This window comes from Mastigoproctus giganteus, chromosome 8 (genome assembly GCF_048544385.1).
Source record: "Mastigoproctus giganteus isolate SK-2022 chromosome 8, ASM4854438v1, whole genome shotgun sequence".
In the NCBI taxonomy this organism is placed as follows: domain Eukaryota; kingdom Metazoa; phylum Arthropoda; class Arachnida; order Uropygi; family Thelyphonidae; genus Mastigoproctus; species Mastigoproctus giganteus.
This window is the reverse complement of record NC_143582.1, coordinates 42,906,758-42,934,229: the sequence shown is the minus strand read 5'-3', so window position 1 is coordinate 42,934,229 and position 27,472 is coordinate 42,906,758. Positions and strand designations below refer to the sequence as shown.

Here is a 27,472-nt window from a genome sequence, read left to right as displayed (position 1 = left end):
CAGGAGCACGAGTGCAGTAGTACATGCTCATTGAATGGACCGGGGTTCAAGCCCGTGACTGCCAAATATGATTAACATTTGTATTGATTGATTTATTGTAAACTCCACTGACCTGGTGGTCGTGCCGGAGTATAAACAAAAACATATCTATAAGGTATGCCCTAATTGCTAATCTCTCTCTCTCTCTCTTGGTAGAAGAGCAATCTAAATATCAAATACTTCCTATCTTTGAAAATTATTCCCACGTCAGGGGTGGTGCCTACAAACCCCTCTGAAGCTTCTAGACTATTCAAAACAAAGCAGTCAGGATAATTAATGAAGCGTCTTACAAAGTCTCTCCATACTCTGTCTCATAGACTTTGATCTCGAGGGCGCACAGTGGATATAATCACCATCCACCCCACACCGGCTGGAAAACGCCCGGTTCGAGTCCCGTCAATGGCATGGGGAATTTTTATGGGCTTTTTTTTTTTTTTTCACATCAAGGCTCTGAATAAAAAACAAAACAAAACATTAAAACGCATGGCTGAACTAGTCGGTCTCAGGCGAGCATTGTATGGCTTTTTCTCCCGGAAACTTGCTTTTCGTCCAGCAAAGAGGCAAATCGACTGAAATGCGCGCAGTTTATAGTATGTGTGATGCTTAGCGGTCACGGTCACTCAGAGATTGTCAGTTTCTGCTGCGTGCCATTTCTAGATATTTCCACGTGTATCAGTCTCTTCTGAATTGGCATCTGTCATTCTCCCGCTCTCTTCCAAACCAGTACGAACATGCATCGCAAGCAGTGTCCTCGTGGGTAGCACAGTTAGTAGAATCGCCGTCCTCCATACGCCTGGTGAAAAAGATCTGGATTCTAGCCCCGAATTTCTATGGGTATTTTTCACAACTTGTCTGAGTTAATCGGTCCCAGGCGAGGATAGCAAGGTTTTTTCTCCCGTAAACTCGGGTTTTTCATACAGCAAACAGAAAATCGACCACAGAACACATGCAATTTACTGACAGTATACTGGAACAATATGGCCTTAGTTGCTGATGCTCCTAAAATCCTACAACCACAACTGCAAGTAGTCAATATCCATTCATTGTCCAACTCCAAATTCACAGAACCAATTTTTCTGTGCCTCATTTGTGCTTTCACTTTTGTTTTCTTGAACAACTTTCCTTCATGTGTATTTCCCAAAAACAATCTACAGGAGTAGAATGGAATACAGAAGTTCAGGTCTAATACCAACAATTATCTTCTGTTCTCTCAGCCTTCGATTCATGCACAGTGCTAAGTACTATTGGTTCTACTACTTTTCATGTTTTCATAAAAAAAAGGAAAAGAAGCCAGTAAGAAAAGTTTTGCGAGCAGGTGTCGCTGCTCGCAAAACTACTAATACTAATAATATGCTAATTTTTGTAATGTACTGTATTTTGTTCATTTACATTATTTCTAATAGTAATTTGTATAATTATTGCTAGAGTGTATGAGTGCTTATTCGCAAAATACCACCTGACCTAATTAGCACGATCAAATTTCCAAAATTTATCAAAGACAGCCAGAAAATTTCGCATGTTCAGGTATGTCATTCAATATCTATTAAAACGTATGACATGTATGGAATAAAAGCGCAATACAAACTCATTGCTTTTATTCGTTCTACAGGGATTTGACTACGAAAAGATAATATTTTTATTGTGATAATGCAGCTGTTACTGTTTAATGTATCCGCTTTCCTCTGTGTTAATAATTATTTGATTTTTGTACGAAGTCTGCAGATGTAGGGCAATTATGCAGAATTTCGTAGCATAAATAATGTATTTATTGAGCAGAACATGTCTTAATATACATAAAAACTAGACTGGGACATGATTTTCTTATCTTGCAGGGGAGATAAAATACTACATAATACTACATCTGCAGAATTGCCCTGCAGATGTAGGGCAATTCTGCATATCTGCAAAATTTTTCGTAGCATAAATAATGTATTTATTGAGCAGAACATGTCTTAATATACATAAAAACTAGACTGGGACATGATTTTCTTATCTTGCAGGGGAGATAAAATAATATTAATGCATATAATAGGCTTATATATGATTCTGGGAAATCTGTATGTGCAATTTGTTTACAGTTGATTTTCGATGGGGGAGGAGCATTTCGTTTTAAAAAACAATGTGGGGTAATTCTGCTCATTCGTTATTTCCCCAAATATATGCTATATGGTAATAGAAGTCTAAATTATTTTAAATGGTATGGTAAACATAATATGATAACAGATGATCGTGTTTATTTTTTAACAAAATCAAGGACTTATTATTATTATTATTATTAGCCACATGGTGCAAGGAAGCCTGAGGCTTTTACTGCACCAGCCAAAACAAATTTCTGACACCCTGTGTGTGTGTGTGTGTGTGTGTGCGTGTGTGTGTGTGAGAGAGAGAGAGAGAGAGAGGGAGAGAGAGAGAGAGAGAAGGGAATCACCAAGAAAGAGAAGAATGATGACTTAATTAACTTTCGGTTACAACATACGCCTGTAGTATAGATATATAAAAACAATTAAAATAAATAATATTGTAGACATATTTTTGCTTGTTTATTGAGTAAATTTTAATGAGGAAACTGCCAGAAAATTACTTTTTTCACCAATATTTGCGAAGAAGAATCAGTATGGCGAATATTTATAATTATCATCATAGTTAAATAAGTATCAGAATAATGTACCTGGCTTTAAAATAAGCAACAATGCAGAATTACCCTTCACCCTTTCTCTCCTATACCACTGCAGTTGCAGTGCCAAAGCCGAGAGTGATATCGCATATGTAAGGAGTAACATTGTGGCTTCTAATGAAATAACAGCCCTGACGTATCCCAGTGGTCAGGAGCGAGCGTGCAAAGCACGCGTTCCTTGAGTAGCCCGGGGTTCAAGCCCGTGACTACTAAATACGATAAATATTTGTATTGACGATTTATTGTAAACTCTACTGACTTGGTTGTCATGCCGGAGTATAAACAGAATTTTTTATATTATTTTTAATAAGATAAAAGAAATATATATTAATTACGAGGATGGCACAGAATATACACTGAGTGATCACTGAATTATGACCACTCCTATGAAAATTGAATGCGACCCGTTGACCACGTGAGTACGAGAGTGCGGAGTTAGTGGACCTACGTAGCATAGATAAGGTGCCAGTGGTTTAGTAGGTAGTAAAATTCCGAGCGTGATGGGTAAAAGGAAGGATTTATCGGACTTTGATAAAGGACAGTTTGTGGGTGCTCGACTAGCTGGTGCCTCGATTTCCCAAACGGCTGAACTGGTGGGGTGTTCGAGAGCCGCCGTAGTTAAAGTGTACCAGGACTGGCGTCAAAATGGTCAAACAACGACTCGATGGCAAAACTGCAAAGGTCAGCGAAAGGTTGATGTTAAGAGGTGAGCGCCGGGTCTGACGACTCGTACAGGCGAACAGACGCAGCACTGTTGAAGAGCTGACTACCCAATACATGGGCCAACCCAGAACAATATCTGGCATGACCATGCGTCGCACGTATGGGCTATACCAGCAGACGGTATCCTATCCTAACCAAGATTCATCGGCGTAAAAGACTTGCCTGGTGCAAAGAGCATGCAAGTTAGACTTTAGAAGACTGGAAGAAGGTGTGCTGGTCGGACGAATCACGTTATTTACTCCACACCGTGGATGGTCATGTACGTCAACAACATGAGACTCTTGATCCATCATGCATGGTATAAAAAGTGCAGGCCAGTGAAGGCGGTTGTATGGTGTAGGGTATGTTTCACTGGCAGGAACTTGGACCCCTGGTGCATGTGGAACAACGTATCAGTGGTCTCCGCTATCAACTGCTTGCTGACTGTGTAAACTCCGCGATATTACACTTTTTCCCGGATGGCGAAGGTGTCTTCCAAGATGACAATGCGCCGAGCCATCGGGCACTTGTTGTGCAGGAACGGTTTGATGAACACAGTTCTGACTTCCAGCATATCGAATGGCCTCCGAACTCCACCGATATCAATCCCATAGAGCACTTGTGGAACACTATGGAAAGGCATATCAGGCATCTGGATACACCAATCACCTCCATACCTGCATTGCTGACCGTATTACACACTGCTGGTTGGCCATACCTGCCGAACGCTTCCGACATTTTGTTGAATCAATGCCACATCGGATAGCTGCTGTACTGAGAGTAAAAGGAGGACCTAGAAGTATTAGGTAGGCGGTCATAATTCAGTGATCACTCAGTGTATATATTTATATTTATAAAATATGTTGTGTATAGTAATATTGAAGTAATTAATGTCGTTATGCATCATTGCTGTTGCAAATGCGTTGACTCATAAGTTTTAGTTACGGTTTGTTGGGTGATTCAGGAGGAACAGTAAATAGTTTGGAAAGTTATAGTATCGATTATTCTGAGTAAAAAAGTTCATATAAACATGTCTCCAATTCTCAATGGATACGGAGATACAGTTGTTTCAAACTGGTGCGCACACAGCTATTATTATGATAGGTATTAAAGAACGAAAAATGACTTTTTGTTTGTATTTATTGACTTTTTGAATGATACAAAACACAAATAACTGGCAAATTTTTTACAGTTCACAATAAATGTTTGAAAATCCCACAACCAGTTTCAATGCACTTTGCAACTCTTATGGTAATAAGACGTGTTGTTCTTCTGAAGTCGTCTTGGCGTTCCTTTATGCGGGCAGCAGTATCCAAAAGCGAGCAATTCGTCTCTTGTATTCTTTTTTTTTCTTTGTATACTGCGCTTTTCATCCACCCCACAAACAAAAATCTAACGGAGTGAGGTCTGGAGACCTTGGTGGCCAATGAACAGGACCACTGCGACCAGGGCCGGTTTTGGGCTGTTAGTCCCCTGCGTGCTAGAAATATTTGGCCGCCCTATCAATGCGGATCGCGAGTAGATTCATAACCTAACCCAACCCATAGGAGCTTACTAGTATGTTTTTATGACAGTTCCATATACACTATACTGCCACTTTATAGGTACACCCCCTGCTGTGCACACAAATGGTTTGTCCCACAACATTGCAAGTCACATGGCCACAGTTCTGGATATAAATGCAGCAGAATAACCTTTTTAGTATCAGTTAAGCGTACAAACTGTAGCAAGAATAGGGAAAAGGAGTGATCTAACGGACTTCGAACGTGCCATGGTAGTAGGTGCAAGAAGTGCCGGACAAAGCATCTCTGAAACGGCAGTTCTCCTGAACTTTTCAGGTGTATCGAGAATGGTGCAAGGAACAGAAAACATCCGCTCAATGGCACTCCTGTGGAAGAAAATCGCTTGTTGATGAGAGAGGTCAGAGGAGGATAGCTAGAATTGTGCAAGCAAACAGACTGGCCACAATATCGCACATCACGTCAGAATACAACCTTGGTGCGCAGAACAAAATATCGCAACGGACCACTAGTCGCACTTTGTCGCGAATGGGCTACAACAGCCGACGGTCACATCGCGTACCTTTGTTATCAATGAAGAACAAGAGAGCACGCCAACTATGGGCACAGCAACACCAGTACTGGACTATCGAGGATTGGAAAACAGTTGCTTGGTCTGATGAGTCGAAGGTCTTGGTGCATCATGTTGATGGAAGGCTCAGAATTTGGCGAAAACAACATCAATCCATGGACCCGTCATGTCTGACATTCCCCACACCATAACACTGCTTCCACCACCTTGCACATGCTGTGCAAGTTGGTGGGGGCAGTGTTATGGTGTGGGGAATGTTTTCTTGGCACACGTTGTGTCCATCGATACCCATAGATTCACGTCTGAATGCTACATCGTTGCTGACCAAGTGCATCCGTTCATGTTGACAGTTTATTCTCAGTCAGATGGTTACTTCCAGCAGGATAATGCACCGGTGCACAAAGCCCGAATTGCTATGGAATGGTTCCAGGAACATGACAATGACTTTTCTTTGCTGCAGTGGCCCGCTCAGTCACGGATCTCAATCCGTGACTGAGTGTAACCTTAGTCTTATGATTAAGTTTAAGGTTACTCTTAAGCTTTATCATAAGGCGTTAACATGAAAGTTTGCAAACTCCAAGCTTTTGTTTAAGTGGTTTGAAACAAGACACAATCGTAAAGGTTATGAAAGTCCCATTGTTGAATCCTCTGGTTCATCGGATGAACCCACCATTGCCTGTGCTTGCGCTTCTAAGTTTTCTGATGCAAAACACCTAACACGTATGCTTCGGCATTATTTATAACCATGAACTGCACAGCTATACCATCCGTTATCATGCAATCAATTTTTTGAAGTATGAAAGAAGAGCATGTTGTGTTTCCATGGTTGCCAAATATGTTTACAGTCATGTTTATGTTCCCATTATGAATGTTGGTATGACTTCTTAATTTTACGGTAACTTTTGTTACTTTATTTTTACGTTTAATTTTCATTGTGAATGGGTCTTTAGAGAATACAATATTATTTATTAACAATGCCACGTTCGCTATTTCATCGCCGACCACTATATTAAAATAATATTAAATTACATTTTAATTTTTTCTTTAAAGTGCACTATCGGCCGCCCTAGGGATTTGGTCGCCTGCGTGCATGCACGCAGTCCACACCTACCAGAACCGGCCCTGACTGCGGCCGATCGATCGTTCAGGGAAAGTTCGATTTAGATATTGTATCACCAGACGGGTATAATGTGCAGGAGCTCCGTCGTGCTGAAAGTACATACCAATCGTTGTAGCCAAGGGAACATCCTCCAATAGTAGTGGAAGTTCGTTTTGCAGAAATTCTAGGTAAATGGGCCCATGTGCGGAAATTTGCCTTTAGCCAGCGGGTGGTTAATTGCTGGAACAAACTTCCATCTGTCGTTGTGGAAGTTGATAGCTTAAATAAATTCATGGAGGAACTGGACAAACTTTTAGAGGGAATGGATGTATGAATTTTTTTTTTTTTTTTTAGCTGATGCTACATAAGCTCGTGCGCTTGCTTTCTTGCGTCACATGCCTCTATTACTATTACAAAAACTGTAGACAAACGCCTATCCACATGTTCAGCATGTGTAAAGATATGTGGCATTCTTAACAACATTTCTAACACAAAACGGTGTCAGGTTATAACCGCTTCTTGATCACATCTGGTTCAGGGAGCTGTGCGATTCAGTTTCAAACAGCTGTATCTCTGTATCCATTTAGCATTGGACACATGTTTATATGAACACTTTTTTACTCGGAATAATCGATACTATAACCTCCCAAAATATTTGCTATTCCTCCTGAATCACCCTGTATATAAAATGGTATTGACGGCCTAAAAGTTTGCGCTCATAACCGTAAGTGTATTATGTTTGTAGAAATATCTGTTCGTGGGATGATTTGAATGTTGTGCGGGCTAAAAAAAAAAAAAAAACAGCCGGAACTTATGAAAATGCTACATCTCCCGAAAGTCACGTGGACATGGGTGGCATCTTATAGGATGACTCCGGAATTTTATTTCAACTACACTCTGACAATACAGAATTTTGTAAAATGACCAGAAATTAGTGTAATTTTTGTATTGTTTGTTTCTGGCCACTTTGCTACCGGGAAGCAGCGATCATCAGGAAGGCTGCGCCCCCAGTACCTGTCCACGCCATGAGGAGGCGGGCGACAACTATTCATGAATCGTTTAGATAGGACTAATGAGATAATGTAGTCTGCGCGGTAGCATCGTCACCGTTATCCCCAAACCCGGTTAAAAAGGCCCGGGTTCGAATCCTATCGATGACGCGAAGAACTGTAATGGGCTTTTTTTACTCCGTGGTTGAGTTAGTCGGTCTCAGGCGTAGATAGCAAAGTTTTTCCCCCGGCAACTCTGGTTTTTCGTTCAGAAAAACAGGCAAATCGACCAGAGAACACACGCAATTTACGGACATGATACACAATGCACGGCAGGCAGATGAATTTAATTAGTCGGGTGGCCTAAAAATAATAGTTTGGTTTTAGGGTAACTAGGTTATTTCTCTTGGCTAGAATGATAAACAAACTATACCTGAAATTTACTTTGGTTTCAAGAGAGTTTATGACACAGCTTAGATCCCAGTATTAGAAGTAACAACAGTTAGAAATGCAAATAAATCTCATTAACGATAATCGGTAATACTAACACAATGGCGGCCATTCTGATGCCATTACCAGCCACCAAGAGAAATAACCTAGTTATCCTAATGTGTGTGCAATGCACGCACATTAGGGTAACTAGGTTATTGGATAATTTATTGCAAATTTATTGGATAGTGTTGTGAAGTCTTTTTCGGCTTAGTTTCCTCTTAAGGATCACAAGTCTCCAATTACTGATTCGAATGATAAAAATATGCGGGATAAAGTTAATGACTGAGTTGCTAAATTGCTTCTGCACGTACTTTTGCTGAAGTTGCTCGAGATGGGGCACAAACTTAGGAGAAGTCGGCAGACATAAATGACAATGTACTTATTTTTCGAGCTAATGATAACAGTAATTCGAATACAAGTGTGGCTGTTAAGAACCTAGTAACCAAGACTTTGAAAACTGAATTTTAAAATCTGAAGGTGAAATCTTTAAGATTTGCTAGGAATCGTGGTATTGTTTTTGAGACTGCTTGCAAAACTGATATGGAGCATATTTCCCCTTCTAGGTCTCTCGTTTCTGCTGGTGTTATTTCTGGAGCTCCCAGGAAGGAAAATCCTTCACTTCTTATTTATGACGTTCCAAAAGAACTGTCTGAGGAAGAAATTATTGAAGACATATATTGCAAGAACTTTTATCTATTGCTACAATGGATAAAAGGGTGGTTGAGTGGGAGAAGACAAAGAGTGGTAATCAATGGACGCTGCTCTTCGTGGACTAATGTTATTAGTGGAGTTTCCCACGGTTCGGTGTTGTGCCCACTGTTGTTTTATATATTTATCAATGATATTGATGAAGGTATATCAGGCTTAATGTCCAAGATTGCGGATGATACAAAGGTTGGCAAGGTTGTTAATGATAGTAATGGCAGTGTGCTGCTGCAGCAGGATCTAGAAAATTTGGGCAGATGGGCTGAGAAGTGGCAACTGAAGTTTAACATTTAAAAATGCAAAGTACTGCATTTGGGTAGAAGTAACCCCAGAGAAACATACCAACTGTGTGGTATTACACTTAGAGTGGTAGAAAATGAAAAAGATCTGGGAGTAATTGTGCAGTCAGATATGAAGTTTTCTGAGCAATGCAGACAGGCTGCCAGAGCAGGTCATGGGGTATTTCAATGATATACAGGAATTTTGCTAGTAAGGAAAAGGAGGTGATTATCCCTTTGTATAAGGCAATGGTCAGGTTACGCCTTGAGTACTGCGTACAGGTCTGGAGGCCTCATTTTAGGAAAGATGTAGAGTTGCATGAGCGTGTAAAGAGAATGGCAATACAATTGGCGAGGGGAATGAAGGGGTCCCCTCACCAAGAAAGGCTTAAGTTCTGCAAATTGCAGCGGCTGAAGACTAAGCACCTGCGAGGTGATCTGATTGAGGTGTATAAAGCCTTGAATGGGTTGAGTACGCTGAATTCTGATGGGATTTTTCCGCTTGCTCAGATTACGAACCTGAGGGGATATAAATTCAAATTGAGGAAAGACTGTTATTCTGTGTGGAATTTTTACCTCTTCCCTCTATTCACTTTTAATTCAATTCATATCTTTTCCTTTTGTCTATCAAGCGTTTACTTTTTTACGTTTTATTCTTCCTCCTTCTTTTACTGTTATTCTTTCCTCTATTGTGTTTCTCATTGCTGGAACCAACCTTGCAGTGGTGCAGGATTTTTATTTATTTTATTTATTTATTATTATTATTTTTTTATCTTTATTTTTTTCTGCTTCTTTGTAGTTTGCTATGATTTCCTTATTTTTATTTTTAATTTCTTTTATTTTTTATTACTTTATTATTTTATTTTCTCATATTTTGAATGGTTTGTACATTCAGTATGTGACACTCGAGGTTTGCTGCGGTTCGCGCTCAGTTGTGGCCCGCCTCCCCATGGCGTAGACGGGTATCAGTACGCACATCCCTGGTTCTTGTTGCTTCCTGGTAGCAGAGTGGCAAGAAACAACTAAACAACATATACGCAACACAAACTTAGCATTACACACATTTCTGCCCTTTTTGCAGAGTTTCTATATCATTATAGTGTATGACGGCGGAGTTGAATTAGTGTTTGGGAGCCGTTTTACATAAGCTACTATATATGCCTGCATGTACACATGGGGTACCCAGGATTGATCCCTGTGGGCAACCTCGAGAGATAGTTTTATGTATAGACTGACTTTTAATAGTAACGTTGATGGAATGATTTGTTGTTATTGTTGTTGTAGAGTTTTAGGAGCATCAGCGGCAAAGGCCATATCGCTCCGTGTATACTGTCTGTAAATTGCGTGTTCTGTGATCGATTTTTCTGTTTGCTTGACGAAAAATCCGAGTTTCCGGGAGAAAAGACTATGCTATCATTTCCTGAGACCGACTAACTCAGCCACGTTGTGGGAAGGCCCATAAAAATTCCTTAGGTTATCGACGGGACTCGAGGAACGATTTGTGAAATAATCTCTGAGAAGTTGGTAGAGCTGGAAAGTGCATCCTGATTCACGTAGTCGACATTGTACGCTCTCTTATCATAATATGTCAACGCGTCCTTAAAGTCAACAAACTTAGAACTGTATGAGATGATACGAAAGGAAAATATAAAGGCATCTTCACGGCAGAGCCCAAGCCGAAACTGATACTGAAGAGATGATGTTGAGTGTGCAGCTAGTTGAAGATCAGCTGAAGGTCTGTTAGCAATTAATCTTTATAACACTTTATCTAAATGAGAAATTAATGCAATAATGCCTCTTAGTTCATAATCTCAGCTAGGTTCTATAAGTTTGCTGGCACAAAACAAAACATGCGCAGAAGTTCATCCTACCAGACGCGAGTCTCCAATCCAGTCCATTAATCCTGAAAAGAGTGACGCGTAATATAAAATGTCTGTAGATAGCTGAAAGTGCAACTTGTTTTTGAAGTTGTCAAAAAATTATTATGCGAAATGTTAAAATTTTTCATAATCAAGGAAAAGAAATTGTTTCTCCTGTTATTAATAGGCCCTTGCGGGTAGCAAAGTGGTTCTAATCACCGTCCTATCACATCGGGTGAGCCCTCGTGGTTAGCACAGTTGGTATAATCGCCGTCCTCCATACACCGGATGGAAAAGACCTCAGTTCGAATTCCGGTGACACGAGCAATTTTTATGGGCCTTTTCTACCACGTAGCTGAGTTAGTCAGTCTCAGGCAAGAGTAGTATGATTTTCCTTCAGGAAACTCGGGTTTTTCGTGCAGCAAACCGATCACAGAACACACGCAATTTACAGGCATACTATATATGGTGCAATATGGCCGAATATCCTACAACAAGCAACCAACCATACCCGGTTAAACGGCCTGATTCCTCATCCCGTAAATGACTCGAATAATCGTTGTGCACTTTTTTTTCACAACTTGGCTGAATGAGTTGGTCTCAGGTGAGGGTAGCATGGTTTATCTCTGGGAAACTCTGGTGTTTTTCGTGTAGCAAATCTGACCGAAGAACACTCGCAGTTACAGACAGAATATACTGACGCCTCATAGTATTTAATTTTTAATAAATTATATAGTTGACATTATTAAAATCATATTGAACAAATACCTTATGGAAAATTAACAGTATTTTTTTACTTTACTAGACAGAAAGAGGCATTTTTCCAAAATAAGTACAAGCATTATATTAAACTCTTGTGGCATGAATTTTTACTTTGGTTTTTAATAGAATAAACCAGAGCTATGATGCTTTGGTTTTAATATATTTATTTAAGTTCATTGAATTATTTTAATAACGTCAGTTTTAATAAAGTTATTAAATTTAGAGAAATTTGATTTCCTTATAGTAAGTTAATTATTGTTAGAAAATCTAAATACTGCTATATCCATAAATTAAGTAAATTTCAGAAACAAAAAATACGTCCTCACTAAAATAATAATTGGAAGAATCAAGTCACGTGCGTTCCTCTTCCAGATCTGTAACCCTAGAAAACTTGGTAAAGATCCCTAAAAATAATTTGGTGAGATCTTATACTTGTATGTTCGTTTTCGAGTTAGTTTTTCAATGGAAGCATCCTTGAATACATTTAAGAGTAATCGGCAAATTCATGAATAATAATATAACAATGTTTTTATTTTATTGATAATAATTACATATCGGTTACTGAAAGTATTAGTCTGTGATGACTAAAGTAGGATATATAATTTTTGCATTAAAGAGATTTTAGTTCACGACTAAATACACCGTCTATAGTTGTTCCATTACGTGTAGTATTTATGGAAAGATCTGATGACATGTCCAAGTTGAAATGTTTTCATAAATGTGCAGAACTCTTTTCCAGCCTCAGAGTTTAACTGCAAAGAAAAAAATTACATTTAATCTGGAAACACCAAGTGACTTGAAACCAGATTACTTTTCGAATTAACGAATTTCCCAGTTTCCTCAAGTTTTTTGTATCTTAAAACCTTAATATTTCTGTTTCTAAATTCCTTAGCTTTCAAACAATATGCTATACGTCCACATTATCCTGTTTATTACGCCAGAAAATTTCCTTGATCACATGTTCACGTTTTCCACTATCCTGGAAAAACTACTGCAATTTTCAGAGGTTTTAAAGTTTTTCCTCTAGTATAGAGTTAAGATGAAGCTCTGCATAAAATTTCATTAAATTTGGTCCAGTAGAAGATAAATTAAACTGGAATAAATGTTAGTAACACTTTTTGCATGACGGTTTTTCGTTACAAAATTTTTGGAATAATGCCAGTAAAAACGTTTTTAACGTCAAAAAAAAATAATAATAAAAATAAAATAAAAAATCAAATTCCAAGCGCATCGGCTGACCAAGTTCTGTTTTGACTGTTGAACAGCCCCAAGATCACTTGGGGCTGTTCGGCAAACTGTGAAAATCTAGAATATTTAGTTTCACCCTGGATTTATATGTTTATTCTTTAATTACCGTCTTATTTTGTATATGCCTCTCTCTCTTCATTTAAAAATAACTTATTTAATATTTTTATTTTTAAACTGTCGGCAGCCAGCGTGTGGCACGACAGTCTCAGTTGTCCCATCGTGATTTTGATTGTCAAGTAGTCATTTCAGTTTATATAGAGAATGAATGGCGTTAACTCAGAAAATTCATAAACATGTCATCAAATTTTACTGACTTACCTAGTGTTCCCACAGCAGGTCGTAGACGAAGGCTGTTATAAACAAACATCGGTATCATGCACATCATCATAAAGTCGCTGGCAGCCAGATTCACAACCAGATAGTGAGAAGGCGTTCGTAGAGATTTTGTTCTACATAAGAAAATGCAAATATTTTAAGGATAATTTATTTCCAAATTACTCAAACAAGCTGAATAATTCTCCATCTTGTTGCATTTCTAAAGGAAGCCTTAAATCCAAGTTAGTTTATTTATTCTTATTATTTTATTTAATTTTTTTTACTTTTCCCATCCTTTTATGTCATGTTTGAAAAGAAATAGAAATTTGTTGAAAAAGAACTAATGATTTTCTCGTTCTATATCTTTAGGAAAATTTCCATTGAACTGAAAAACATAATGAAGCCTTTTACTTCGAATAGGTTTACTCAGTTTATTGCTCTGCCGAATTTAGGATTTTACGGGTTCCATTACAAGCCCACGTTCCAGGTTTCCTCATAAGTTGTTCGTTGTTAGGTTTTGCCGACTGGTTTTCTGCTAAACTGGAGTTCCCATAGTATATGACGTCTATTCGGTTTGCTGCGTGAAAAACACGAGTTTTTCGCTCAGCAAACCGGGTATTGCCTGTATATTTTCCCTCTCCCCGGAGTTAAAAACATGCAACCGTTGCCTGAGAACTAACTCTGCCACATTACGAAAAAGAAAAAAAGTGAATGAAGATTACTGGAGTCATTTACGGAATTCGAACCCTGCCCTTTTGCTCTCGATGTGGCACATAGATACAGGTATAAAGATGAGATCCGCGAGCTCTAATGGCAATTTTCAGAGATGCCGTAAGTCTTAAAATCATTTTCATGGAAAAGAATGGTCTTCCACACAGGATCCAGCTAGTTGATGAATTGCTTCAAAGTGAGATTATTCTTCACGTGGAGTTGCCAAACATATTTCCGGTTGTTATGATCTCATGATTATCATTCATGAAAATATAGACGTATTGATTTTCAAATTCAGTTATAATTGAGTCATATAATAACATTTCCCACACAAGATTTGATAAAATTTCATGTTACACATCTTTCATGATATTTGGATTTGATAATTGTAGCTTAACGTTTGGACATTAGGGTAGATGAAACAAAAGATATTTGCTGTCTGAGTTCTGTGCATTTCAACGTGTAAACTTTTAGGTGATACTAAGAAAAATATTGATATACAAGTTGTCCGAAAAATAACTTTTGTTATTAGAAAAAAGCCATAACTTTTGATCTGACATTAAATAACAGATGTGGTTTTCACCTATTACAAACAATAACTCAAAGTTTGTTTTCCATATACTGTACTTCATAGATCACTGATTTGGAGGTGGCGCCACAGCAGAATATAAAGCAAAATGTCAACTGTTTAAGAGAAAGACAATATATACTAAAAAGGTTTTAGGGCTAAAAACCTCAGACTACGGAAAATTCACTAAACGAACAAGTTAGTGCATAGCATCATGGTGTAAATCACAGAGGTAGGTGAAATGGCATCGTTTTTGTCATATCTCATATTGTGAATGCCTTCACTATGAGTTGTCCTGATATTGTGCTACCTCGAATAAGCAACGCTTCACCAGTAGAGAAGCGGAGAAGACTAATAATGTTACTTATTCTCGGCGGATAAAAGAAAGCGCAATTTGTTTTGTGTTTCGCTGCTACACATTCACCGAATCAGGTTCAACGTAATTGTCGTCAAATTTGTAGGGAGGATCCAACAAGTATTCCAACTTTTTATGCATGGATGAAAAAGCTCAAGAAAACTGGAGGATATATTGCATGAAAAGGGCAGTGCACGACATCGCACGCCAAAAGAACATTCGTAATGAATTTCATCGAAGCCCAACAAAGCCATTTCGATGCACTTCACGGAAGCTTCACTTATGATATCAACAGTATACACGATGTCGTTCATAACCTCAGGGGCTCACATCTGATGAGTTTTTACTTGGCACACCCAAGGTCCTGAGCCAGCTAGCTAGCTAGCTAGCTCTCTCTCTCTCTCTCTCTCTCTCTCTCTCGCGGCGCCTCCGTAGCCAGGTAGGAAAGAGCAGCAGTGGTAGCACACGCTTCTTGATTAGACCTGGGTTCGAGCCCGTCACCACCAAATACGGAGGATGCGGAAAGGTTAGGGAATGACCACCACATATTCCCGGAGCAATATGGCCTTAGTTGCTAATGCTCCTAAAAACCAAACAACAACATCTCTCTCTCTCTCTCTCTCTCTCTCAGGGTAACTCAGAAAATTTTTTTGGCTGGTGCAGCATAAGCCTCAGGCTTTCCTGCACCATATGGCTAATAATAATAATAATAATAATAGCAGCATAAAGAGCAGCAATAATAATAATAAAAGGCTTCGATTATTAGGCGCGTTAGTATATACGAATAATGTACCTTTTTATCTTCTACATGTCCGCTCGTCCGTCCGCATGAACTCGATCCCAGCGGATAAATTTCCATGAAATTTTATATTTGGGCCTCTTTTTGTCGAACCATTACAAATTGCATTAAACTAAGATAGAAATCCGACATTTATTATTTTTTTGTTCGCATGTAATAACTCGACTTCCAGTAGATGGATTTTCATGAAATTTTATGTATGGACCTTTTAAAAAGATTTGTAAAGCAATACAAAATTTACTTAAAATCAGGCTAGTAGAAATGAGGCTATTATTATTATTATTTTTATTTTTTTCGTAATATCCAGTCCTTCAGCTACCGTTTATTGTAGCTGAAGCACTGGATATTATGTTTGCTGCCATGTGCTAATTAGAGGAATGATGGGCAATGTGACGGATGAGTTGAAACGAAATCGGTTTCTCGCACAAAAGTCCTATTTTTTTTGTTATAAATCAAGAATTATTACTATTTGTTAATGTGTCTGAAATATAAAATTCAAGTGGTGGGGAGGTTTTTCGCACAAAAGTCCTTTTTTTTTTTTTTTTTTTTGTTATAAATCAAGAATTATTACTATTTGTTAACGTGTCTGAAATATAAAATTCAAGTGGTGGGGAGGTTTATATTTCAGACACGTTAACAAATAGTAATAATTCTTGATTTATAACAAAAAAAAAAAAAAAAAAAGGACTTTTGTGCGAAAAACCAACAGGCAGGCCAGCACGTGAATTACATGACTTATTGAACCATAATAATTCCTCTAATATCGAAGGGAAAAAAAGCATGGTTTTCATTTTTGATTTTGATACTCTTGCTTTTTTTGGTCGGGGGGATTATTTTGTCTTCCATTGCATTGACTGTCTTTTGGATTGTGGGTCATACTGGAACAGCTAACTTTCATCGTAAGTAATCATAATACTCAGAAAGTCTGGATCTTCTTCAGTTTTTTCCCAAACATTTTCACAAACTTGTGTTTTCTAATTCATTCATCTTCATTCAAAAATTTTGGTACCACCTTGGCTCACACGCCTTTTCTCATGCCTAAATTTTCAGTTAAAATTTTTCTAACTGTTTATTTCTCCATATTGAGTTCTGTTGCAACCATTCTAACGCGTAAAGAATGATCACTTCTGATCACTGGCGCTTACATGGTCCACATTTTCATCACTTTTCACGGATACCGGACATAGTATCTTCTGCATACACTTGACGCAACAACTGATAACTTTCATTTGGTGTTTTCTTTAGATTTGTTAAAAATTTGAGGTTGATTCGTTGTTCAATTCTTTTGTCTGTCATTTTTCCGGAAAACTGCAAAAATACAAGGTAGTGAATAACAGTCTCAGTGAAAAAGTAAATGATATGGTGTAATTAACCCCGGGGGCTCACATTTAACCCCGGGGGCTCACATCTGGTGAGTATGGGCTTGGCAAACCCAGGGTCCTGAGCTGGATATCATCATTCTTCTCTTCTTGGTGATGTCTTTCTACTTCTCTCTCTCTCTCTCTCTCACACACAGGGGGGTAACTTGGGAATTTTTTTTTTTTTTTTGGCTGGTGCAGCATAAGCCTCAGGCTTCCTTGTACCATATGGCTAATAATAATAATAATAATAACGTGAATTGGCAGATTAGGTCAACTACTGTGCCTTCGTTTCACAGGTGGCGCTTGGTGTGTAAGTGGCTGCGTGTGCAGTCTTGTTATTTCATAGCCGCACCTTGCATACTTTTACAAATATTAATTATTCACATAATATTACTGTTTTTTTATAATTGTGTAGCATGCATTTTTAAATGATTTCGCAACACTTTGTAACCGGACTGCTGCTTGTAATGTGTAATGAACGAATAAATAATTGAATAACACTCTTGATTCTTTTCCCAAATCGCCTGGATTGGCCGTGGGGGCGGGCTGAATGGTCACCTCAATCACCTGTCATAACTCCGATTGATTTTTTTTTTTTTTTGTTTTGTTAAGAATAAGAATTTTGTGTTGAGAATAATTGAAGCAATCGCTTGGTTTTCATCTAATGCTAAGTAAGCAATGCATGGCGGGAGATGGAATAAAGATTAGGCATCTTCGAAGATACGAAGGGCGCTTGTTAAAGTTTATTGATGCACATTTCGAGCTATTATTTGTAACTGGAAAAACAGTTAAGGTATGCATCTATGCAAAAGGACTTTCTAATAATAAAGATTTAGTTTGTTCACGAATTGATAGACACTACACTATTATATCACGTGGTAGATTTAAAAATTTATTATCGAAATGATACAAGTTAAAGGAATTGAACCGGGAGTGGAGTCACTTGATCCGGTTTGGGGAGTCTTTCCCAAAACATAGCCATAAATAGTTTAAGTATTTTGCATTTACATGGTTCAGTTCCTTTAAATTGTATTATTTCGATAACAAATTACTTAATCTACCGCGTGATATAATAAAGTAGTGTATATCAATTCATTCACATAATAATGAATAGTCACGTGATGCCCCTCTTCCAAGTAATAAAGGTTTATTTATTTATTTATTTTTTTTTAACAACGTATTATCATGCTCTTCGTGGAAATCTTTTTATTGAGAAGTTGCTGTTTTATTAATCGCAATCTCTTACATTAATTATATAATATCTTAATATTTTTTTCTGAATAGTGAAAATACAATAATGAAGGGGAAAAAACTAATTACTTAGTTATGAAATGAAGATGAATTATAACAAGAATATGTTTGTGAAATGTATACAAAGCATTCCTAAGGTACCCGTGGAGTTCATCTGTCGTAAACTAGTTCTTTGCTGTATTTCGGTGACATAATAATACTGTACTTGTAAAATGCGTTATCTTGGGAATGTGACTGAATTAAAGCAATTCAGCTGGTCCATCCCAACAGCTACATGGATTGTATATAGCTCTCTCTCTCTCAACGTTAGTTATGGTTTATACTTTATTGCACCCATATAATTGACAATGCTATCCAGAATTTTTAACAAATGACGTGATGAAGGGAAAACGTTTCTTACCTCTCCTGTTCACACACAATTCTCCCTTTTTTCTTGGCGCCTCCGTAGCCAGGTGGGCAGAAGCAGCAGTGCGTAGCACACGCTTCTTGATTAGACCGGGGTCCGAGCCCGTGACCATCAAATACGGAGGATGCGGAAAGGTCAGGGAATGACCACCACATATACCCGGAGCAATATGGCCTTAGTTGCTAATGCTCCTAAAAAAAAAAAAAAAAAAACCAACCCTGTTTTCTTGTCACTACTGAATTGTATTACAAGTCTTCAGTAGGGAGTACAATTTGCTAGTATTCATTAACAGATGGTGGTACAGAGATTGTCCAGTATGCCGACAGTTTTCAAGTAACAACCAGTTCCGTTAGTAGCGTTAACGTACCGTGTCACGATTTGGCGTTGGAGCAACGAACGAATTCAGATATTGCTTTAATTAAACTGGGAAAATCTGCAACAGAAACGTATGAAATGTAAAAACTTGTTTATTTTATTTATTAGGGGAATTAGTATATATGAATAATATGCCTATTGTCTTCACTATGTTTGTCCGTCCGTATGGTAACAACTCGACTTTGACTGGAAAGATTTTCATGAAATTTTATATATGGGCTTATTAAAAAAAATTTGTTAAGTCATGCTAAATTTAATTAAAATCAGGCCAATAGAAATCTAGCAATTATTTATTTTTTTCATATTTTTGGTATTTGGTATGTTGAGGTCTTGCGGCTCCTGGGATTTCTCCCATCTCCGCGGTGTTCTCTGCATCGAGTGACAGTACCCTGTCAAGCCAGAGATTTAAAGTGTATGGATCGTGTATAGTGTAGTCTGTTGTGCCCATTGTTCATCTGGCTTATTGGCCATCGGGCCCCTGATGGGACCCGACGTTGCCCATACCGCGCCACGTGGAGGCTAGCCAGGTGTTACCAGTAAGGAGTCAGTATTCTAGCAGGTTCTGCCACCTACTTTCCTCAGATTTCAATGACTAGGACCTTAAAAAAAAAAAAAAAAAAAAAAGACATTGCTTTAATCGCTATTGGTGCTTTGTTTGGTCATAGCGATTTGCCTTAAGAGCGAGAATGGATTGTACGCTGGATGAGTTTTATTTTTGGCCGAAAAGGGTCGGGCAAGCAATTTTAGTGTAGTTACAATTTTGACATGTGGGGCTGTGCGCTGTGAAGGTAGACAGATTTGGGTGGGGAGAAGGAAGGCTGGAGGGTAGAAAAAGAAGAAAGGGACCGATAGAGAAGGTGCCCCCCCAAATGTTCAGTAGGCATGCCCATGCCACACCAGAGGGAAAGTGGGTTTTGCAGGGAGAGGAGGAGACAGGGGTGTCCCCCCTCCGCCGGGAAAAGGAGATAAAGCAGGCCCGGAAAAGTGTCGGATCTGGGTCGCCATTTGGCTAGTTGGCAGCAAGGCTGCAACTAAGTCGTTCACTTTGACTCTCCAGGTGGTGGACTTAGTCTCGGCAGAGGCCAGGATGCGTCACCTGCACGTGACAGGCCAACTACATCTAGGTCCCAGTGTTTGGTCGCATCCAGTTAGGACTCAGTTGTCTTTCAGTTGCTGTAGGTTGTCCCCACCACTTGTGTTCAAGTCCTGTAGTCACTCAGCTGGTCGTCAATGGCCAGTTGTGTTCTTTCTGTCCATCGGTGGTCCAAAGCCTGAAGTTTGTTTCAGGGTGGTGGAAGTGCTCTTTGCCTCGCGAAGAGATTTTGAGCGAAAAGCGTGAAAGCCTTATAGTTTTCTTCTTCCTGCAGCACTATGTCCTCCTGATTTCTAAGGATGGAGCGTAGTTTGGTAAACAGCAGGCCACGGAGATCTTCATATATATTACATTCATAGAGCAGGTGCTCCCAAGTTTCTTCTTGTCCGCATCTACACTGCGCTATGTCCGAGATTCCAAAATCGTGTAGCTTCTTCCTGAAGGAGCCATGCCCTGCCAGCAGGTAAGTGGTATGAAGTCCAGGAGAGTACCAGGTCGGGGAAATAGGGTAAACACGTCCAATGTCTGGTATGAAGCTTCTAGTTATGCGGCCTTTAGTGGAGTCATTCCACCGATTCTGCCACCCTGTTCTCATGTGGTCTGTAAGACGTCTTTTTTCCTGTGGTCTAGTCAGAGTTGGGTCCGTAGTGTATCCCAAATGTGTGATTACCCTTCCTTTGGCGTGTTGGTGCAGCAGCCCACGGCCGACAATCTCCAAGTCCAGAGGGAGACATCTCGCAAGGACCTGGAGAGCGTGGGTGCTCACTGTGCAGCATGCTCTGGTTGTTGTGAGGAGAATTATTCGATGGATGGTTTCCAATTTCCTTCTGTTAACAGCAGTGCTTGCCTTAGAGTACCAAGCTCCCGCTGCATAAGCCAGTGCCGGGATGAAGAATGCCTTGTAGGGGATGGCGAGCGCCCTCTCACATAGGTTATCCATATACCGCATATTATGTTTGTTGCCATGGGCTGGTTGGAGGAATGAATGGGCAATGTAGCGGATGCGCAGAAACAAAATTTTGTCGGTTCGTGCATAAAATTCTTACTTTTTTCCTTTTTTTTTTGTTATAAATCATGAATTATTACTATTTGCTAGCGCTCCTGAAATGTAACCTGCTGTGTGCATTAACTAACTTGTTTTCCTTTTTTTTCTTCCGTCTTTCACATCGTAATCGAATTTGCTACAGAGAGTCCCGTGTTTTTTTCTCCCGCAAATTTCGGGTCTTCCATTTGGCAAAGCAGGAACCATGCTAGGATTTATATAACACTAATAATATCATATAATAGTAAATATAAAATACTAATACTAACAACCATGTGGTGGATGACCTTCATCAATTGGTGCAATACCACCATTTTACTTATTGGAGGCTTTAAGTGGTGAAACCCATATTTAGTCTCCAGAGCAAAGTTTCTAGCATCCCTCCTCCATTTCCTTCAACCCATGCACGGTACTAAGTACTATAGGGTTTGATACCTTTCATGTTTAGAGTTTTCATAACAAATTAAAAAAAAAAAAAAAAAAAATACAGTTTAGTATTGTAATAGTACATTTTTGAAAACCTTTACCCACCACCAGATTTAAACAGTCTGAGACCCCGACAAATACATTAAATATATTGTTCTAAAATAAATTGGCTTAGTTCATTTTTTTTTTTTATCGGTATCCTCCCCACAATTTCGAGAAACTGCGTTCCGATTAATTGACCTTGCCTTTTATCCCTTTGATTTAGTAAACATTGCCCAGAAATGCTGGTACTGCATTAATATAAATTATATCATCAAGTGAATTAAAAATGCGAAAGTAGCGAGTGATATATATTAAAACTAGGGAAATGCTTTAAGCAAGATTGAATATTACTAATAGATAGACTAGGAATTATCCTTCAAGTCTCGCATTTTTAGGGTCCTAGAATTCTCTGAATGAATAGAAATATAATAAAAATAAAGTTTCCTGAGACAAACTTATCCCAGGCAATAAATGAATATCAGCACAGTACGCGAGCGAATCTAGATATGTAATGGTAAGTGAAAAAAAAAAAGAAAAAAAAAAAAGAAAGAAATGAGCATATCCCCCATATAATTTCAGCTAAAAATTTAAAGAGAAAATCACAAGATGGGAGCTATCACCTTCAGAAAAATGAATAATCTGTTAATATCAAACAATTTTGTAGATGTGATTACATCTTTTTTTTTTTTTTTTCCAATTTTTAGCCAGCGACATATGGAGAGGTGATGGTTGCCCCCCCCCCCCATATGTCCTTGTCTTAAATATAGGAAGAGCAAATGAAAAGTTAATATGGGACTATTTTAAAAATAAGAGTTCTCGAATTAACTTTTCCTTTATACTTTAAATTTTACAGCTTCGTTTTTTTTTTCTCTCTCTCCACAATTTCATCCAGTGGCTGTGCATTAAATCCTTAGACTATTTTAAAAGACTTATCTACTGTAAGTCAATTGTTTTTAATTAAAATAATTTTTTTATCTATTATAGCCCGAAAAGATTTCTATTTTGTTTTCCATAGAAGTCGGGAAGTTTTTTCTCTAAATTTTTTTTATTTTATTTCATGGATTCATTGGTAACGGTTTAGCTTCAAGAGAAAGGATTCACATTTAAGTCTTACTACTAAACAGTTTAGAACATGATTATAAATAATTAAGAGTAATAATAGGCACTTGATTATACTCCTTTTAGATAATTTATGTTAGTAACCTTTCGGATTTTTTTGAGAGTTTAATTACAGTAGCATTGTTGGCAAGAGACCATGGTTATTGTGACTCACCAACTTCGAAAAATTCGTTTTAGTTCACATAAGTTCCTTTTACCTTTCTAGACGAACTTGATACTCTCCATTCTCTTTCAACTTAAGTTTTATCTGCACTTTAAAATCGTTTATAAACATTAAATAGCTTATCCAGTACTCCACCATGATGATTCTTTTAAGAACCATGTTAAACATACAATACATAGGTGTGTATTCAGCGCCAAAGCAACTAAGGCTATGAGGCATAAGTATGTTGCGTGTATTTTTTGGTCGGTTTGCTGTTTTTTCAGCGAAAAACCCAAGTTTCCGGGCGATAACCACTCAGTCCTCGCCTGAAACCGATTCAGCCACTTTGTAGGGAGGCGGGGTAAATGAAAAAAAAAAAAAAAACAGATAAAAATTCTTCCTGTCATTGATGGCATTTGAACTCAAGCCTTTTCCACCCAGTGTGGGAGGACGAGGATTATCATCACCGTGCTACACGCGAGGGCATATTATTCGTTAAAGAAAGGAAGAAATCGAACTGTATTTATATCTTAATGCCATTCAGGTTCTTTCTGGTTATTAATTAAAACGTTAGCTCTTTGAGCTAACGTTTTATTGACACTTCAGGAATACCCATGAAGAACGCCTTTTCTGTTTCAATGGAATCAAATTAACGGTTGACGAAATTTCCGTTTTTCAGTCTACAGATTAGATCTTACAAGACTGAAAACCCAATAGCTGTAGTGGCCATATAAGTCTTCAACATGATGATAACTTTGTCGTAAACAATTTCTTGACGGTTCACCCTATTTTTTTTTTTTTTTTTGACATTCTGCTTATTTATTTCAGCTTCTATTCAATTAACTTCGCTAATGGAACGAACTCATTTAGTCAATTTTTTATTACATTTTCTTATCTGACTTTAGTCATTTAACGGGTACAATTCACAATAGAAGGAAAGCTGATGGTAACTTAATCATAAAAAAAAAAAAAAACAACAACAAACAAACAAACACAATATATTAAAATAAAGAAATGCCATTTCATTTGAAATGAACGATAACTTACGTGAAGAATAACCAAAGTACTGTTCCATTGCCTAGGATTCCAAGGATCATAATGATGATGTACATTGCTCCAAGTGCATATTGCACCGTAGGATCCGGCGGCGAGAATTGTAGCCAGTGTTCTGGCACAAAAGCTTGTAACTCTGGCGTGAGGATATCCCTCCAGGTTAATGGACCACGCTTGCACGTGCCATTCGAAAAGTCCTGTATTATCTCTAGACTATCATTTGTAGATACTGGAAGATTATTGCATTCGGTCATGTTGTTCTGGAAGTAAATCTCCAGTAGACTCTTGAAGTCAAGTAGCACATTGTCATTGGGTGCAGAAGAGGGATACTCCGTGAATTTTTTTTTTTTTAATGAGACGGGCTTTTTCAGTTATACTTTTTCGTGCTGAATGGCCACTTACCTCACGTGATGCGCAGTTTGCAATACGTCTGGTCATGCCGTTTACACGAAGGCAACTAACGTAGTTATTGGCATCGTTGTTAGAGTAATTTCGTTCAGGATGAATTGAGCACGCAGATATAGGATGAGAATCGACTTTTCAGGGAAGGCCTTATTCGTGTTCGTAAGAATGAAGTATCCGTGCTCGTAATTCTAAGAAGCAGAAAGAATGGTAGAAAGTCAAATATTGGAATTATGAGAAATAATGAATATATCTACACTTTACGAGATATGAAAAATTAAATTCAACATTTCGCTTATCATTATCCTCGATAATGTAGTGACACGATCATTTGGCCTTTGAAAACTGATCATATTATCTCTGCATAATATGATGGATACACACTCCAACTAGACAATGTTTTAGTAATGAACGTTGAGTCAAAGCAGTGATGCAACTTAACCATCATCAACCCCAGAAACTTCGCATTACCGATATGAACATGCTGTTCAAAGGAGCCCTTAAAGCCTTACTCTAAGGGACTACAGTTATTCTTAGATCTTTTCGTTATTCATTACTTTGAGTTTGCTGCTATTTAAATATATATGTTATTCTAATATCACTGCCACTCAAATGACATATCTTGCATTTAACAATGTTACACTTGAGTCTCCATTTTTCAGCACATCTACTAAGTTTATTCAGATATTTTTAAAATAGCTTACTCTGATTAATGTCATCAACAAACTCAGGTATTAGATTTGAAATTCCTGCATCATTACCATTAGTAAATATTAAAAACAGTAAGGGGTATAATACCGAACCTTCTGGTATCCCTATCGCACTCATCGCATTTGTTCATGAGGTTATAAATGAATATTTATTAAAATGAATATTTATAACCTCAGAATAGGTAGGAGGTAAGAGGTAGGAGGACGTAGGTAAGAGGTAGGAGGACGAGAATGGTTATAAATGGCCACTGCTGTGGCCATTTATAACCATTCTCGTCCTCCTACCTCTTAACGATACCATTATCCATAGTAGTAACTTGTGCTAATACTATACTACTCTAATTTGTAAAACAGTCTTTATTTTGCTACCAGTATCAAAGGCTTTATTAAAATTGAAGTACAATATATAATGCGAAAATTGTTCCTCGCATCCGGTTCTTTTGTGACGACTTCGTAGTAACTAATCAGATTGATTAGGCACGATCTCCCTTTAACTAACCCATGCTGCAATTACCTTAGAAACTTCATTCCTATCAAGATGATCTTGCATTGCATCTTTTACTGCCGACATCATTATTTTCGCTGGCACTGAAGTCATAATTATTCACTTCATCTATTACCTTTGAGAATAGGAGAAATATTTGCATCTCTAATCTGCAGAGACTTGCATGAATCCAAGACGCTCTCATTGTGAATTAAGATTTCATTACCTCATTTGCTGCTTTTAATATAACTGAACCGATTACATCAGTCCTCAGGTGCTTTATTCACTTTTAGCACCAATTTCTCTTCTCATTACCTTTCAGTTATTACAGAATCATTTAACTCCAAATGATAATTAGGTAGATTTCTGGTATCCGTCCTCCCACCCACAAAACCAAAGCAATTCAGATTTTTATTTATAAATCTGAATATGATTTAAAGTTCGAGGAACATGCAAATCAAGTGAGCTGTATGAACTAAATGATGAAGGGAGTTAAATGATTTTGTAATAACTGAGAGCAAAGTGGATGAGAAATTGTTGAAGTTAAACATAAGAAAGGCACCTGGGGCAGATGGGATCTATCCAGTTATATTAAAGGAGGCGGCAAAGAACGTAAGCAAACCCTTAGCCACAATTACGAGAGCATCCTTGGACTCAGGGGAAGTCCCCACGGACTGGAGATGTGTAAATCTATCACCAATTCACAAATAGAGGTTAGGAAAAATAATGGAGTCGCTGGTTAAGGAAGCGATGCAGGATCATCTAGACAAGATTGCAGTCCAGAAACAGCATGGGTTTTTTAAGGGGAAGTCTTGTCTGACCAATTTGATTAGATACTATAATGTGGTCACAAAGGAACTGGATGCAAAGAATAATTTTGATATCATATACTTAGAATTTAGGAAAGCTTTTGATAGTGTTGCACATGGAAGACTACTGCACAAATTGGAGCAGTATTGGAGCATTAAGGGCAAGTTGCTACAATGGATAAAAGGATGGTTGAGTGGGAGTAAACAGAGAGTGGTAATCAATGGACACCGCTCTTCGTGGACTAATGTTATTAGGGGTGTCCCCCCCCAGGATTCGGTGTTGGGCCCATTGTTGTTATGTATATTTATCAATGATATTCATGAAGGTATTCAAGCTTAATGTCAAAGTTTGCAGATGATACAAAGGTTGGCAGGGTTGTTAATAACAGTATGCTGCTGCAACAGCATCTGGAAAAGTTGGGCAGATGGGATGAGAAGAATTGCAACTGAAGTTTAACTTTGACAAATGCAAAGTACTGCATATGGGTAGCAGTAATCCCAGAGAAATGTATCAACTGGGTGGTGTTACACTCAGGGTTGTGGAGAATGAAAGAGACCTGGGGGTAATTATGCAGTCAGATATAGTTTTCTGTACAGTGCAGACAGGTGCCAGAGTAGGTGGTGAGATATTGTCAATGATATACAGGAATTTTGCTAGCAGGAATAAGGAGGTGATTATCCGATTGTATAAGGCAATGGTCAGGCCACATCTTGAGTACTGCGTTCAGGTCTGGAAGCCACATTTTAGGAAGGATGTAGAGTTTTTAGAACGAGTACAGAGAAGGGAAACAAGAATGGTGAGGGGAACAAAGAGGTACTCTTACCAAGAAAGGCTTAAGTTCTGCAAATTGCAGTGTCTGGAGATTAGGCTCCTATGAGGTGATCTGATTGAGGTGTATAAGGCCTTCAATAGATTGAGCAGGCCCAATGCTGATGGGTCTGCTCAGATTACAAACCTGATGGGGCATAAACTTAAATTGAGGAAAGACAGTTGTAGAATAGATGTGCGGAAATTTGCCATAGTCAGCGGGTAGTTGATTGTTGGAACAAACTTCCATCTGTCGTTGTGGA

The 27,472-nt window shown here is 38.3% G+C and overlaps 1 protein-coding gene across 1 annotated transcript in view; it reads right to left on the bottom strand.

Annotated features, from left to right (window-relative positions):
• Positions 1-24,250, bottom strand: part of LOC150081488 (opsin, ultraviolet-sensitive-like) — a 29,392-nt gene extending 5,142 nt beyond the window's left edge. Inside the window, exons 1-2 of the mRNA XM_090380223.1 lie at positions 23,991-24,250; positions 13,257-13,387 (exon numbers count right to left, since the gene is read on the bottom strand). Of these exons, the coding sequence (XP_090236349.1) occupies positions 13,257-13,387; positions 23,991-24,250 (391 nt within the window). The remainder of the gene's footprint in view (positions 1-13,256; positions 13,388-23,990) is intronic.
• Positions 24,251-27,472: the final 3,222 nt, after the last annotated feature.